General features: G+C 42.4%; 5 protein-coding genes across 5 annotated transcripts; 1 reads left to right on the top strand and 4 right to left on the bottom strand.

The window, feature by feature from the left end:
- Window positions 1-275: 275 nt before the first annotated feature.
- EAF02_009732 (uncharacterized protein) lies at window positions 276-2,327 on the bottom strand (the record flags this gene model as incomplete). The annotated part of the gene is made up of 3 exons (XM_038905780.1): window positions 276-1,448; window positions 1,508-1,968; window positions 2,114-2,327. The coding sequence occupies 3 exons, from the start codon at window positions 2,325-2,327 to the stop codon at window positions 507-509; spliced, it is 1,617 nt and encodes a 538-aa protein (XP_038754520.1). The 3' UTR covers window positions 276-506.
- A 3,734-nt stretch (window positions 2,328-6,061) lies between these two features.
- On the top strand, window positions 6,062-8,827 carry EAF02_009731 (uncharacterized protein). The gene is made up of 3 exons (XM_038905779.1): window positions 6,062-6,762; window positions 6,819-8,047; window positions 8,105-8,827. The coding sequence occupies exons 1-3, from the start codon at window positions 6,553-6,555 to the stop codon at window positions 8,736-8,738; spliced, it is 2,073 nt and encodes a 690-aa protein (XP_038754519.1). The 5' UTR covers window positions 6,062-6,552; the 3' UTR covers window positions 8,739-8,827.
- A 723-nt stretch (window positions 8,828-9,550) lies between these two features.
- EAF02_009730 (uncharacterized protein) lies at window positions 9,551-12,310 on the bottom strand (the record flags this gene model as incomplete). Its single annotated transcript, XM_038905778.1, has 7 exons — window positions 11,665-12,310; window positions 11,371-11,576; window positions 11,148-11,294; window positions 10,764-11,092; window positions 10,457-10,715; window positions 10,048-10,397; window positions 9,551-10,001 (listed from the first exon to the last, which is right to left on the bottom strand). Exons 1-7 carry the CDS (start codon window positions 12,089-12,091, stop codon window positions 9,551-9,553), a joined length of 2,169 nt encoding a protein of 722 aa, XP_038754518.1. The 5' UTR covers window positions 12,092-12,310.
- Window positions 12,311-12,691: 381 nt separating this feature from the next.
- On the bottom strand, window positions 12,692-13,913 carry EAF02_009729 (uncharacterized protein; the record flags this gene model as incomplete). The annotated part of the gene is made up of 2 exons (XM_038905777.1): window positions 13,552-13,913; window positions 12,692-13,497 (listed from the first exon to the last, which is right to left on the bottom strand). Exons 1-2 carry the CDS (start codon window positions 13,574-13,576, stop codon window positions 12,692-12,694), a joined length of 831 nt encoding a protein of 276 aa, XP_038754517.1. The 5' UTR covers window positions 13,577-13,913.
- A 1,022-nt stretch (window positions 13,914-14,935) lies between these two features.
- EAF02_009728 (uncharacterized protein) lies at window positions 14,936-16,183 on the bottom strand (the record flags this gene model as incomplete). Its single annotated transcript, XM_038905776.1, has 4 exons — window positions 14,936-15,342; window positions 15,390-15,613; window positions 15,663-15,732; window positions 15,788-16,183. 4 exons carry the CDS (start codon window positions 16,181-16,183, stop codon window positions 15,127-15,129), a joined length of 906 nt encoding a protein of 301 aa, XP_038754516.1. The 3' UTR covers window positions 14,936-15,126.
- Between the last annotated feature and the right edge of the window lie 878 nt (window positions 16,184-17,061).

Genomic DNA, 17,061 nt, shown 5'->3' with positions numbered 1-17,061 from the left:
GAATATTTCTTCAAAGTTGATGATTTGACGTATAAGATAAAATAAAGAAAGAGCAACGCTGTAAGAGCGCGTCACGTGGAAGATCATCAATTTATCAACTATATCACATGGGTGCAATAATCCCTGATCAGACAACAGATCTTCATTCGAATAATTATGGGTATCCAAGCACTTCTCCTCAGGCCCATTTCCAAAGTCTAGAATCATTTAAACTGTATGATCTACTTGCAGAATATTGGGATTGGCCAGTACACTAGGAAATTTAAATATTGATGTCAATACGGAGCTGAAGAAGTGTTCGTGCTATATCGTAGAATTCCTACGTAGTAAAGCCTGGCGAGAAGTTTAAGTTTGATCTACTCTGAAGGTTTGACCTGCATATACGAATTTAACGCGAAAAAAAAGAGACAATAAAATCACTCGGCCGCTTCCCTAGTACTCCGCCGTCCCAACAGTTGAGATGATTACACCATTCTCAATCAAGACTATCTGATGGGCCTAACACTTCACAGACCATCCCTGTTACTCTCATCCCCGCTTCTCAATCTAAACTCCACCATTGGACCTTCATGCCAACTCACAAATCTGTCCCAAGTCTGGAACTCTTGCTTCCTCTCCCTGCCCCAACCCATTCCCTTCTTACCCTCCCCAAGTCCTACTCCCTCCTGAACACTCAATCTCATATCAAATTCCCAGATCAATCGTGCCAATACCACTCCCATCTCCTGATACGCTAGATATTTACCTATGCAGCTTGTTCTCCCGGTGCCAAATGGGGTGAATGCTTTCGGTTCAAAGACTTTGGAGTCTCGGGTATTTCCTTTTGATGACTCATTTTCACCCTCTCCATCAAGCCAACGCTCAGGCCTATAAACGAACGGATCTTCGAAATACCTTTCCTCGTGATGAATACTGTAGGCGGAGACCCCAACTGTAACTCCAGCTGGAATGGCGCAACCATCGATGACAGCTCCGCCTTTCATTACCTCCCTTGGTATATTGGCCCCAACACCGGGTGAAAGTCGCATGGCCTCGTCAATACACGCCGTAAGATATTTGTAGTCGTTCAGTTTTCCCCCAACTTTGATTTCACTTACCTTAGCCCATCTCTCTCTAATTTCCCTTTTCAATCGTTCATAGACGAGTGGGTAGTGAAGAAGATAAAAGATGGTTGCCGTTAGCCCTGTTGCAGTGGTATCCATACCGGCTATTATCAAGATACCGGCTTCAGAAATCAATTGTTCTTGAGTGTAGGTCTGTCCACCCTCTTGATCCTGTGTAGCAAGAATGGCAGAGAAGATATCTTTGTTAGCTAAATCATCTCTGTGATTTATCCGCCAATCTGTCTGAGATTTGCTGAGAGCGAAAAGCTTCTTGGCACCGTGCATGAAAGATGGTGGGATCAATTTGAATAAACCGAGCTTCTCAATTGTACGCATATGCCCTAGCTGTTGTTCGCCAAATTATTAGTATCTGTCTGGTTTCGGTAGCCGAAGGGTCATTTTACCGTGTTCATTGCAAGAGCCGAATCAGACATGAGACCAACCATATGATGATTTTCCTCATCATTTAACATACCCCAATTACGACTGAAAGTTACATCACCCATAATGTCTGCTTGTAGGTATGTCAAAGCTTTTGAAATATCGTGAGCGTGTGTCCATTCGCCCACTGACACCAGCCCATCTTTGCCTTCTCGAAGATATTCGGAGAAGCGTTGAGTGTTTTGATAGATCAAATTCTGTAGCTCTTGCACCGCCTGCGGATTCAGAGCTTTAACCAGAATACGTCTCTTTAGTGCGTGAATCTTCTTGTCGATAGTGGTGAGGATAGATGGAACTTTGAAAAAATAGTGATATATTGTATAAAAGTCAGACTTCTGCGTGTTGGAGACAGAGCTATATATATCTTGAAGAGCGCTTGTGCTATTGAAAGATAATCGATTCGGTCCAATTCGTACAATCGGTCCTGGGAATATCGTTAATGGTTAGTTTCAGAGTGTCCAGCAGTACGGATTAGCGGACTAGATGCGAGTTTTCAAGATCTGAAAATGATTCAGGCAATAATCTTATTGTAGCCCGGTCCGTATTATTGAAAGTAGTATATTGCTTACCATAGATTTGATGGAGACGATATTCATTCAAATGACGGTCGCCCTTAAGACAATGATGAACATTGTACCAGTCGGTAATGGAAGCCAAAGTCGGACCAGGATATGCCGCCAAAGGATGAAAATACAGGCGATAGAGGACGAACCAATGGAGCACCAGCAATAACAACCACAACGAAGCGTGTGGTCCAAACCCGTTAAGATTAGCCTCTTTCATGAGTATTGAGAGACCCCTCAAGATCTTATAACCCACTACACATGTCGTCGGTCCGAGCAAGAATATTCTATGCAATTTCTGTGTTTTACGATCCACATGAATCCCCGGCAGTTTACTACTCTCCGTTATATAACTGTCTTTCGAATAGTCAGACAGCTTGATGAAACCAACTAGATTCGGAAAGTTATGTCGATTGAATAGATGGAATGAAGTTGAATGTTGAAAAAGTGAGAGCGAGGTCAAATTGATTACCCCGCACTTGTCCTTCTTGCGAAAATCTTCAGAAATGGAAGGTGTGGTTACATTTTGTCACATGCGTCGAAATGCTACACAAAACTCTCAACGGTCCCCCATATTATTGGATTATCGCGAATTTTATAGTTACATTGTATGACAAATTGGACACGCCGCAAATCAAAAGGACAAGTGACTTCAGACAAGGATTCAAACTCGTGATTGAGTAACATCTCAACATCATCCGTCCATACATAGTACATTATTCATCTTATAACGGCGTCAATAATCCTATGACTCTCAGAGAAAGGAAAGTTATTGGAATATTCGAATGTGTAATGCTGAGCAATGACTGGTACCAAGTATTCTTTTGCACCCTGGCAGGAACAAAACCAAAAGAAAGAGTATGATACATACACAACAATCTCGAAGTAATTCTCTTGCGGCACGTAATTTACGCTTGAGCAGCTTTATAAAAAAAAACCCCAATCCCAACCTATAAAAGCCATTAGCCATCTGCCGACTCCATGCTGTAAGCGATGCACATAATCGACCATCACCTTCCATCTGGCTCCATGTCTACTGTATCTTATCCTTGAAGATGATAAAGCATTATCGCGCCCAGTATTACTATTCATAGTATTATTCACACTGACTAACTCTTCAATCGCATAAACCTAATCAGATAACTTGTCAACGAGATGAAAGCCTAATGTGGCCATATCAGACCGGAATATTTGCCACTCCAGTGGATGACCCAGAGCTAATATGCTTCTCGGGTGTTATTAATGAATGCATCTTCCTTCACTAAAAGCTAGCAGACTGCAGAGGATGCGATTTCAGGCACCTCACACATTGAACAGATACCCCTATTTGAAAAAACAGATACGATCTATCCAGTTCATACCCAAGAACATATGGATCATTTCATTAAGATGTATGTGTCATGTTGAATTGATCTTCTGTAGACTTATGCTCTCCTGCTAGTCTCATCTAGGGATTTCGGAGTTACAGTAATGCTATCAACAACTGTTTTTTAGCCGTAATGCTTTTGCTGCGTCCACTAGGGAAAAAAAGGTGAAATGATCACCGGTCACTTGACTCCATGGCTGATCCCTCCACAAGACACAAGAATGCAAGAGTAAGGATGAATTGCAATTTGAAGCGCTTCACCCTGGAAGATAAGACATCTTTATCCATTCTAGACCGATCTGGGGTTTCTTTCTTGGAGTGGGGGCGAGAATTCAGGATCGAATTGCAGTACTCCACATATCAAAGTCGCGTATTTGTCGAATGCGAAATCGTGTTGGGAGCTGTCCTGCCACGATGAACATGTACATCGCCTTGGAAACATGTCGATCAAGACGTCGAAGTCTTAACGCAATCCTTTTGGGCGACCCCTTGATGAGATACAGGAGAGAAGACGCCGGATTTCCTGCCAGTGCAGATTGCAGTTTCTAGACGAATTTCTTTTGGTTCTATGTTATTTAGTAGACCCCCACGCTTTAGATGAGATTAAAAGTATTCAATAAACTTGGTTGCAAACTGGATTTAAATATAATCTTACCATATGAATGCAACATTGCAAACTTAGTCGGGGATCAAATGTCTTGCGTCGCTTGCAGCCTCGAACTTAAATTACTAGCATGTAGAAAGCATTGAAAGAAAAGAAAGAAAGAAATGTTGTCTGCCTTGTATGGAGCCCGAAGGAGCTGCATAAATTAATATGAAGAGTGGAAAATAGGCGCCAGGCTTGAGAAAGTGATGATCATACTCTTAAAGCCCCATGCGCCAATGCACAAGATCTCGCACGAGCAGTCCCAAAGGAACTCGCGTAGCATTTTCAAAGTGGATGTGGTTGAAGAAATGTTGGATTTGATCCGCGGAATGAAGATAAGAAAAAAGATAGATCACGCGTCTGATCTCCAAGAAAGGTCGACGCGTGTATCTCATCATTTCGCAAGGCCCGCCTGAAAGAGGTTGAGTTGAGAACCGTTTGCAGGATGCCATGGCCACACCGTCTGTGGCATACATGGTGAGCAGCTATACGGACGTAGTGTATGACTTGTCTTTATCTGTAAGCTTTTATTCGTTGAGAATTGCTTGAGATCTTTCGGTACATATCCCACTCTTCTAGAGATGATGGTTTTAAAAACATCTTGTAAGGCCATGTGGAATGGAAGTGAAAATAGAATTCCGCATATGGAGTATTTCACCGGGGAAGTTACCCGTAGCAAAAGTGTCTAGTGCTGACATGCCATCCTGCTGTTCATTTCCAATTCGCAAACTCAGGTCCTTTTGATCCATGTGCAGATCGGAAGCACTTTATTTGGATATCCCACTTATCATGATTTGTTGCCTCAGATAAAAGGAGTATAGCCCAAAATATAGTAACATTCGAGATTTTAGATTTTGTTAAGAGAGGAAAGAGTGTGGGAGAGAAATGTGAAAAAAAGAAAAGAAAAAAAAAAGGATACAGTAGAATAAATCTCCAAAACGACACCTGAGTGATTCGAACACTCGCTCCCGAAGGAAATGCCTGACTCTGGATCACTCAGTAGCAGGGCATCGCGTTAACCACTCCGCCAAAGTGCCTAATCATGTGACAATGTCCGCATAAAATCAAGATATATTGAAAAATTGATTGGGCACCCGAAAAACAAAGAGCTCATTTCTCTTGTGCAAGGCTGTGAGGAATGACAACTTCACGTAAATTCCTAAGATGATGATTTTGACCATTTTTGGAAGGTACAATCGACGTGTCTTTCATTACCTCCTACCTTGGTATGACGCGCCATACCTTGAAGCTGAAAGACTATTCCTAACAACCGAAGTTCTACCGAATGTCATAATTTCAGACATTCAACTACATACCGAGCTACCAAAGGGAACCTGAACGCACGAAATATTCTCTAACGCACCATATCGCGCACGCATGAATCCGTAGATCCTATGAAGACCACGATCGCAATGTAGTCGCAGTATTTGAGTACTGTCGACTTTGTATAAGCAATGGCGCGGTTGTAGAGATCATCACCCGCAAATATTACACAAAATTGAAGCGCTTCGGCGTCCTAATTCCAACAGAACGCGCGATCCCCCATCCAGATAGACCTTTTCCATGCGTTCAAAGGGTCGAAGTAACATCTTTGAGTGTGCAAGTTTCCCACTGGGTAGTTGGATGAACACAAAATAAACGCAAGATACAATCTGCCTTGTTCGCAGCCATTTGTATCCGTCGTCTTAAGCGCCAGCAATATGCGAAATCATGTCCGGATCCTTTAAAGAAAAGAATGGAAAGTTCCAACACAGACCATCAGGTGTTCCCTGAGTCCCCTGCCAATCTTGTTCCGCAATAGCCACATTACCATGCTGCCATGTGTTATCTGGAACATGCCTGGAATATTTCTGTATGTTGAATAGGTGGGGGTTAATTTTCAATATGATGATCAGAAGGTGTGAGAAGTTATGAGGCACGATCTATTGAGGCTTATGAAAAGCACAGGATCCATTCCTACTTCACACGCAAGGGCAGAGGCCCAAGATGCCAAGATATTACTATGCTTTTGAGTGTGAGCTTGAGCTTAAGCTTAAAATTGGTGCTAATAAGCTTACCTCAAACTCATTTGGAGCCCGTCTGATACAATCATTGTAAGTATATTCCCACTATCATGACTTAAGTGGGGCTATACAATTTCTGGGGTTCGTCCGCGTCGACTACCATGTTCTAGGAGTTTTATTATCCAAGATTAATTATGGAGGCTCAAGCAAAGATGGGCATCGGCAGGATTTTGATACGGGTCTACCTGGTCTTGTACCGTCGACCAGGTTGAATCTTTTTGAAGGGAGACAACCACATTCAAAACGTTTATTACCCAACTCGCCTTTAGTGGAGATTGCTTTTTCACGTCTCTATAGTTCTGGCCTGTCTTAACTTAATTACCTTGCTCGATTTAAAGTTTGTGACTATTCCAACCACACTTCTTCAAACATGATAAACTTCGGAACAACACTACTTGAAATGGAACTGCCTCGAACTTCCCACTGGACCCAATCATCAAATTCTATTGTCCACTTTCAACCCAGATCATATACACCAAAGATGTCGCTAAGCCCTCCTGGAAGTCCAAGTAGTGTGGAGTCTGGTGGTATTAGACGATATCGCAGGACTACGGCTTGTACAACATGCCGCGACAGAAGAGTTGGTTTTTACTTCTCGGTCCATACTTATACAATGTACTGATTCGACAACTCTAGGTAAAATGTAGCCGCGACAGGCCATCCTGCAACCAATGTAAGAAGGGGGGACGACTTTGTAAATACTTGAACAGCGAAATACCCGAATTTGAGTTTATTGAGGTGAATGTATCAAGGAGTCCGGCTAGGAAATCGCCATCGCCAGTTATGTCAAATCCAATCACCGAAAGGAAATCCGGTATCAAGTCAAAAGCAAGTAGTCGATCGGTGGCTAAAGCGTCCCAAATACCATCATCTCGATTTCCCCCAAAGACGCTGGCGAATAATATCGATACTCAATTCCATCAACCCATCAAAAATACAGCGATTCCCCTTGGGGCACTCGGCGAAGATTTCGTTTCCTGTTTTCGGACGAAAGTTCCAGCGCGAGAAGTTTGTGATCATTTCTTGAACAACTTCATAGGACTACAATCTGCAGTGCCAATATGTCATATTGATACTCTTATAGATGAGTATACAAGTTTCTGGGCCAACCTTTCTCCTAAGACCTCGGTTGAATCTACCTTACTCATCTTAGCTGTCCTATATTGTGGGGCTGCCAATTCTACCATAAATATTTCACAATCAACAACATTACACGATCTATACGAACAGCTATTAGATATAGTTAATCTTCCAACATATCATTGCACACGCCGAGGGTCATCTGCGATCCAGCTTCTGCAGGCTTACCTTCTTGTAAACACATTTCAAGCTAGCACATCGTCCTCACAATTCCGGTATGGATTTTTACCCCACGCAATTAGACTCGCTCAATCATTACAACTCCAATACGACAAACCATATCAAAGTAATGGTGTCCAAGCTGAAGTTGAGAAGAGAATCTGGTGGCATTTGTTGTTTTTAGATCTCCAGTCGACTATCACGACTGGCGCACCTTCGCTGATAACTAGAAATGGATACACAAACGATGTTTCGTTACCCATGGTGTTGAATCATGCCTCTAGTCAAGATTCAGCTTCACCGATGATGATCGCCTTTTACGGCCAGTGCCAGTGGGTGCGTTGTATGCGCGAATGGGTCATGAAGATGCCAACGCAGGGAGATGCGGTTCATCTCGTCGAAAGCATCGAAAATCTACTGGAATTATTACCGGGAGCAAAAGCAGAAAACTTGGGACCGCAGGCGTACCTGAAGTTATTGATTGATAGTGCATATTGCCTTCTCGGCTTGAACTTCTGTCAAGCAAAACAGTTGCAGGACATTGGGTGGCGAAGTGATATTGTCCGGTTTGTTATCACCAAATTCGACAGTCCTACTCTTTATCACTAATATGTCCAATACAGGGCTGCAAGTTCGTTCCTGCAAAACTACCTTTCTCTATCCGATACGACCTCCATAACACCATTGAAGTGCATTCTTCCTGGTCTCATACAGCCTCACCACGCTGTCTTTATCCTCCTCATGCACCTTAGTTTGTGCACTTTTTTGGATTCAAATGCTCAATCACTGAAAATTCTTGTGGACAAAGTCTTTAATGCCGAAATATCTAGCCCCAGACTTGGTGCCAGTTGTACCGCTTCTAGATCGCCCAAATTCATACACTCTAGCCCTACTTCTCGGATCTCGCGCAAGTCATATGGTTACCCTCGTCAAGATGTCCTCATCCTACTCTATAGAAAAGTACAAGCTAAACTTGGCCGGAACACACCAAAATTCACAGCCGTGTCTTGCTCTGCTTCTCCCAATATCGGGGTTTTACCCCAGCTTGAAGGCTTGGTCTCGCGAGACGCAAATAGCAACATTGTTTCCAGTGAGAATTCCGCAAGTGGACATGCAGGAACTAAATGGATGGAATTGTCCATGGAGATGAACACTGAGGACTATATGATGGATAGAGAGTTGGATGATGTCTTTAGAGGCGGACGAGATGTATGGAACAAATGGGAAAGACTGATAGGTGCGGTTTTCAAGTGCTGAAAACCGGACGGTGGGAGATTTTGGTATGACGCAGAGCTTTTAATAACTAGCTTGTAACTTATGAAGTATCTTGGTATAATAGCAAAAACAGCATCTTCACAATTTGGCCATAAAAATGCTTGGTCTTCTCAGATGTATCTGGACTGATTTAAAGCATATCTCAGTCTAACTTTATTCTTGAACTCTATTATAAGTATAATATACTAAATCACTCACTAACTTCAAGTGAATAAGTGATATCACAACTGTATAATATGTTTGAAACATGATTTCATAAGATGAAACTATGTCATTGTATAGAAGTTAAATGATCTATCTCATTGAAGTGATTTAAGTGAAATGGAATGGAAGTATATGATACGTTACATTTATATTCACAGAGTCTGATTGAAATTATTCCCTCTTGTTCTATGAAATGTTTTTATAAGTAATGATTCAAATTAGTCTTATTCATAAGTATGAGACTACAAGACCTCGAAATAAATATACCTACCTAGGTTGGGGTACCGAGGTAGATATGGATCTTCTTTCAAAGACGAAAAAAAAAACGAAGCAGATGAGTCTAATTCGGTTGGCATACACTATTCTGACTTCAATACCTACTTTAACAATCATATATTCCATTTATTTCTCACCAGAACAACTAAAAGTCTCCCACTCTTACTGTTATAATCAATTATATTATTTGCTATGATCTAATCGTACCCTCCAAGATATTATAATTCAATTTAGACTGGAAGTATATGTACATAGATGATATTTATATTACCGCATTGACCTCAAACAAACGCACAATCGCAAAGTCAAAAGATTTAAACCTGTTCAGTGGACTCCTGAGTTTTAACACTCTTCCATTCCAGAAATAGAGAAGAAATAAACGCCAATCCAGTAACAGGAATCGCTGCGATAAAAACTTTCTGCAAAGCACCATTGTATACTTCCAATAGTGCAGGCAATTGATCCGCATCAACTACAGATCTGAAGCCAGTGGCACCAGCATCTAAAACTGCCTGGATATCGATTCCTGGTAGCTGTCCACTGTCATATGAGGATTTCAATTGGTTCTGAAGAATTGTATTTCCAACAGAAACAAAAACTGCGCCACCAAAAGACTGCGATGCAACCACCGCAGCGGTGCCGATAGGGATTTTCTCCAATGGCAAGACAGTTTGGACAGCGGTAAATCCTTGTTGGATTGCAATTCCGAAACCCGTCGCACTGAGAATTTCGTAGCCGATCCACTCAGCCGATGTGGTATCAGTTCTGAATGTGCCGATGAATCCACAGCCTATCGTAGCGATTGCTGTACCGATGATAGCGGGGTGGTGTGAAATATCCGGATTTGGAGACGAGAACACCGGCTACGAGTGAGAAGAAAGCATTGCAGAGGATATATGGAATCATGTCGACACCAGATGCAATGGCAGATGTATTCTTGATCGCTTGAAACCATTGAGGGAGATAATAGCCGTGAATGATCAAGGCTGAATAGAGGAAGAACGAGAAAAGGCAGCTTGCTAGTACGGTTCGTTGCTGGAGTATTTCAAGTGGGACCAAAGCTTTGTCGCCTCTGTACCAGAACCACAGTCCTAACAAAATCATGGTCACTCCGAAGCCGACGAGAAGGCCAATAACCATTGCGCTGGACCAAGAACTGCCCTAATGAATAGTCAATACCTAGTAGTTGTAGACCGCCAAACCACAAAAATGGAACTTACCTCTTCAGTATGTTGGAAAGCTATAAAAAGCATAACGCATGCACCGAGCAAAAGAATGTTTCCGAGGATGTCGAGATCCAGGACTCGTGAGCCGAACGATCGTTTTGTGACCGTGTTAATCTTCGGATTGAAGAACAAGATCATGGCCAAGATGGTTACACCGCCGACCGGAAGATTGAAATAGAAACACCATCTCCATGATACTTTGTCTGTGAACACCCCTCCCATTAATGGTCCCACTGTAGCTCCTAATCCGAACCTGCAATTGAATTAGTCTAGGGACGAGTAGCCAAGTTGCAATACTCACATCAAACCCACAGCCGCGGTGAAGACGGGACGTCTTTGTATCGGAACACTATGAGCCACCACAACAAAAGAACCAGTCAAAATACCCGCACTTCCAACTCCAGCGATTGCGCGCCCTATAATCAATGTGAGAGAATTCGGAGCTACACCACAAATCAATGATCCTATCTCAAATAGCGCATTTGCGCCTAGATATGACCATTTGATACTGAAAATAGTAAAGATCCTTCCATACATCGGTTGGAACGCGCATGCCGTAAGTAGGTATGCACTTCCATACCACCCCACGTCCGCGTATGAATGAAATTCTCCACTAATATAGGGAATCGCCTAGAAGTAATGTTAGTAATGCATGCAACGGCGGAAATGGGAATGTCAGGCATACAGTTGTAATAATTGTTCTATCCAAAGAAATCAAAAGCACCGACAAGCAAAGCCCGATCGTGAGAATCGTTAGAGCAAGAGTTCCAGGATACTCAATTTCTGCATCCAGTTCCTGTGGCTCTGGTGGCGCAACAGCTTCCTCGTTTTTCTCGTGTTTTTCGTTTTTTTGCGCGAGTCCCGAAAGCATCCAGATTATTGGTGGAGGCTAACGATATTGCGTTTACCTCTTTGGTTTCCCAATCCACCATCTCATCTATGTTCTTCATGAATTGATCACTCCACAATCCTGGTTTTCCGGGGTGTCTCTGCTCTTCCACAGGAGTGGATAATCGATGTGGTCGCTCATAGGTCCTACTTCTCTTGGCGCTAGACACGGATTCACCAAGCGTGCTTTGAGATGCTAGATGTCGAAGTGATGGAGCTGCAGATGCTATGATATCTGTGAACAGTTCATTGAGGGCGGCATTATTTCGGGGTGCTTTGTTCGGATCAATGTCCGAAGATTTTTCGTGTCCCACGAGATGTGGTGGGTTGTAATATCCGAGTATTTTCCTCGAGTGACGGTTTTTCCAACTCCATGATAGATTCAAATCCTGCATAATCAGAGCCTGCTTTCGTACTCTCCATGGTAGAGGGACGCGAAGCATTGCCGGACTTTTCTTTGAGGCTTTTAAATGAATCGTGGGAGACCCTTGGCTTATGTTCTTCTGGCTGTTGAGGACTTCGTTGAGAATTCAACCTCTCTGTCGGTATTTCCTTGTTGCGACCCCAACTGTGATTCTGCTTCTTCAAACGTACCTTCTGCGGGCTGAGGTTAGTTCCATCTTTGTTCGCTTCCACATTATCTTTAGAACCTTCTTGTCTACCAGATCCTGTATCTACTGCTTGTTGATTTTTATCAGTATCTGAATGATGAGGGAGTCCATTGGCCTCATTTAGAACCATTTGGTCTCCTCTGTCATCCGGAGTAGTTTCAGATGACGGTTGTACATGGAAAATTTGACGCGAAAAGTCAAGTTCTTCCACTAAATCTTTATTTGGTGCTGCATTTTCAATTGGAGAGCTCGCTTCACCGTCTGAACCATATTTGCATCTCCAGGGGATGCCTTCGTGGTATTTTTTGATATTAATGTCGATGTAAAGTTGTTTCAACTCCTTTGTTCACTACAATCCAAATTACGATGTGAGATATTGGGTATAGTTGATTACGTAGGTGAACCATTAGTTGCAGATACGGGATTGCCGATCAACAATATATACTATTGTAGATATGCGGGCTACGAACTAGTACAGATATCCGGCACCATTCGGGAGGAGAACTGGGTTTTTCGATGTAGATCTTTACCGGAGAAATTGGTCTGTGACATCTCAGCCAGCTAAACATTCTAGGTTATTTGAATCATGACCCGAATCTTCGATGGGCCGACGCTGTGACAAAAGCTTCTTTTGTACGTATGGACTGAGCTCCAATAGGCAAAAATTCATTCAACGTGTGAAGATGAAGTCATTTCAACACCATGTGACAAATGCGCTGCAATTGTTGTCTTATGTACGCGGCAGATTAAAAATTATAATATGTACAGACAGCAATGAAAACCTTATATCCAGAACACATGAGCGCTGGTAGCTCATAAGATTTGGTTTTTTCTTCAGCCCCGCCAATTGAGCAAGAGTAGATAAAACACCAACTAAGCCAGTACCATCAGTATGTCTTCCTAATGCCTCAGATTCACCAGTGAATGATGCCTCCAACTCCTGTTGGCTCTCTACAGACAAAGTGTCTGCAATTTTCTTTCCCCGCAATCTCTCTTCCTCGATCTTTGCATGTGTCCATTTTCCAAAGTTGCCTGATTTGATTTCTTCATTCAATTGCGCATCCATTTCATTATTCTGAAGATCATCCGGAAGTAGTCCAGAAGCCTTCATCATAAATTCAGGACTGATTGTTTTGCGACCTTGCTTGAAAACACATTTGCCAAGCGAGGATGCTACGACACCAGCTCTTGGATCCAATTCCTTGCGTTTTTCATCTTCTTCATCCGATTTCTGTTGTGGATAAAGGGTATATGACTTTGGTTTTGATGCATCCTTTCGAACAAAATGTGTGACAGTCCATATCCATTTTTCGTCCCACGATAGAATTCTTGTCCACATCTCATATGATTCGTAAGGCTTGAGTTCCTTCTTAAAATTGCAATTTACTGCTCCCAAAGCAATGCCGAAAACAGGTCCCTTCGATCCTGTGACTGCCTCTGTTCCACCTCTCATCTGTTCGATAGCTTCGGAGAATAGCGTACAAAACAAGTGTGTTCGAGCTACATCGGCATCTGAAAAGTAGGAACTGTTACTTTCTAAGGGGAGTCAGTGACTATGCACATGGAAAAACAATAGAATCCACAACTTACTGTGGAGATTCAAGTCAATCTCCATCAAGGGAGCATGTGACTCAGTGATCAAGGGCTGGAAAATTTGAATGTGGTCCACATTTTTACTTTTGGTCGCTGTGAGCGAAGACAGAATCGAAAGGCGTTGACGATACGTAAATGCCAAATTAATGGCAGAGTCTTGAAATTCCAATCGCTAGTAAGATGACGGCGAGCTTCCAAACTGTCATTGATGTATAAACATAATCTAAACATCTCAGAAGAATTTGTAAAGAGTACGTAACGATGGTCCAGAGAAGAGTTTTGCTTGGGAAGAAAGGTTGAGTTGTAAACCCGGTGTACAGGTGCGTGGTATGCGTACCACTGACTGTAAAGTTGTTCATTTTGAAGTCTGATAGTGAAAGAGGTGCTGACGATGAAGATGTCTGCGATGCAGAATATTATTCTAGAATATTTGACATGTGTAAAGAAAATGAGATCATAGAAAAGAGAAAGAAGAAATCATTTCTGTTTTTCTGTTACTGAAATGCTCGATTTCACCGCCATGGCTGCAAATGGCAAGAAGCTAGCCTGAACTTCTATTTATACATGTCGTAGATGGCGCTCAGATAGACCCAATATTTGTGAGATTTGTGATCTTTAAAGTTCACCAAAACTTCGTGAAAATTGGGCACCATGGCCTTCCATGCAGAGATCTTCTTCGCAATGTCTATTACCAAAATCAAAGATCTACCTTGCCAGGTTGATCTCAATACACACTAGTTAATCGAAGACGGCTGGGTGAGGATGCATCATTCCAGTTTCCTGCGGCTCTTGCATTAGCTTAAACTCCAATGCACTAGTGCTGATCTCCTCCGTTTCCCATTTGGGATCCCGCGTGAAACCACTATGTTTTTAATAGTATAAAGATCTACATAGAAAACCTGGACGTTGCCGAAAAAGTTAATCTATCAAAGGTCTGAATCGATTACTGGCTCGATAGCGGGTATAAAAAAGACTAAATTGACTACGGTGTAACCGACATTGGGCCGCCATACCTCTTTGGGGATCAAAAGACATTTTATTTGATTCATATACCCTTTCTGGGCTAGGGCGTTCCTCTGAGATCCACCGGCATGGTTGCTTTGATTTAGGGCTGACAAGATTGCGAAAGCTGGCGGTTCTTTAGAGTCAGTGCAAATGATTGTTGCCAAGACCTGTATCAACCGCTCGAGCATGTGGATATATATTCCCGGAACCAGGTAGAGGGTGTTAAAGCTAGCCTAAGAACTAGTTATTGTCAACTTGGACAATGATATTACCGCATTATCTAATCGGATTACAGAAAAGATTGTATTTCACATGTGACTATGATGCAAAATTCCAGAGATTAAAATTGTTTCTATTCTTACATTCGAAGCTCTCACAGGGAGAATATACATTATGCTACAAAATAAAACTTATCAAATACAAACTTCACCGTCTAATCCCCATTAGAGCTGCTTCTCGACTTTATTCCCCTAAACCCCTCCTGAAACGTGCCTTCTGAAAAGATCCCCAAAAGCCCAAGAAGAAAAGCTCCTCAGTCGATGGCTTTGTGGTTCAAAACTTCAGTATTTATGACTTTACTACAGTCTTAATGTCCTGGGCCTTGATGGCGGTTCTCTTCACTGTAGTCTTCTTGTATGTAGCAAGATAGAAAGAGATAAAGAGAAAGAGGTAGGAGCTCAAAATGGTACATCCAGCGAAAGCAGCAAATGGCTCACCAGCACATGTTCCGACGTGGGGGAGATGCTTGTAGTAGGCGCTAGCGTAGTAATTATATGTGGCAAACTGGAGAAAAGTCAGTAAGAATTTTGTTTCCTGATTTTGAGACTTACGTAAACTGCGAAAAGATCAATGACAAATTGGGTGATTTGCATGCGGGTGATCCATTCCTTCCAGGTGATGCGGATTCCACGTGCACTCTGGAAGTAGTACCAATACATCACAACGTGAACGGAAAGATTCAAAGTGATTGGGACCCAGGATACTGGAGTGTGTCCAACAAGTTGAGTATAGCACAAGAGAGCTGTTGCGGGGTGGTGATAGCAGTGAAGAAACGCTAGTAAATAATGAGCACTGCAAAAGTTTCAGGTTGAGTTATGACTTACTCAAAGGCTTCTTCTTGAGGAACAAGAAAACGGTATCAAGCAACTCCACATATTTGGTGATGTAGTTCAACTGTATGTCTTCATTAGTATGATCTTTTTTTCAAGTCTTGGGAATATGAACATACGTAGTAGAGAGTAACCAATGGCTTGGTCCATCCAGTTCCACCGCAGATACCATCAAACAAGCCATTTTTCCACAGACTTGGAATGAGCTGCTGCGCAAACAGAACAAGCAACGAACCGCTTACGACTGTCAACATCAAGTTATGTGCCATGAACAAACCATTCAGTTTATATGCTGGACGGTTCTTCATCCATGCTTGGCCACCGAAGATGATTACGTAGTAAAGAGCTATTGTAACAAGAGTTCCTTTCAACGTAGCCATTGGCGTCTTTCCTGGAATGAACTCAAAGTCTTCAGCAGGATATCCTGCGACCGACGTCCAGAGTTTATCGAAGGCTTCCCATGGGGAGAACTTGATGGCCCCATCCAGCGGCAAAAGAAGTGTACTGCTTGACATATTGGCTGATGCTGTCGCAACTCGTGAAAAAAGAATGTGTGAGATAAGAATGAGATTCAAGATGGGATTCTGATGTCAAAAAGAATTTTGTTATTTTAGGGGTTAACGATTATATCTTAAAGAATTTTGCTTCTTTCGAAGGATAGGGAGGAAGGTGCTAATCCTAGTTGAAATGCCGTTTCTCATACATCGAAAACTTTGAAAACTTCTATGGACTAGTGACGACGATCACAATCAAGGCTAGAATTTGTAGTACTGATGATCTGAGCCAAAAACTCGAGCTGAGTGATTGAGAGTTTGAAAACTACTTTCAGTTCCATGGGTCTGCAAAGTCTACTTCCTGGCTAACTTTCGCCATGAAGTGGAGCTTTGTCACTATGATGAATGACCGCTATCAGGGGCGACGGCAAGTGTAACGACAGATTTGGGGAAACAAATTAAGCTTCCGGACGTTTCAAGCATCGAATTATTGCAACCACTTGGCGTGCATAGAAATGATCGAATGGATGAATTTCTCCGAAGTACACGGACTAGCTCCGCATTGGTTATTAGTAAGGATCCATAAATGATGTGTCGTAGGGAGCTTTGTTGGGGACGTCTAAGTAAAGATAAGCTTTTTGCGGGTACCTTTCACCGATCTCGAATCTTGATGATCGCGCAATTACCCCTTCTGGTTGTCTGCTTCCCGCTCACGTTAAAATGCCTACTAGTGCTTGTAGATCAGCAACAACAGTGGGGATGATACTAATCCATTTCTCACAAGCGGGACGGCTGTTTCACGTTATTCTTTTCTCGAAAATTTTAAGTTTATTTTTTGAGTCAATTAGAATCATTTCGATAAACTCATATTAATAGAATGCTTCTTGCATATCTCCACA

This window comes from Botrytis sinoallii (assembly GCF_014898435.1).
Source record: "Botrytis sinoallii strain Bc 23 chromosome Unknown BSIN_021, whole genome shotgun sequence".
Taxonomy (NCBI): Eukaryota; Fungi; Ascomycota; class Leotiomycetes; order Helotiales; family Sclerotiniaceae; genus Botrytis; species Botrytis sinoallii.
This window is presented reverse-complemented; position numbering and strand designations above follow the sequence as displayed.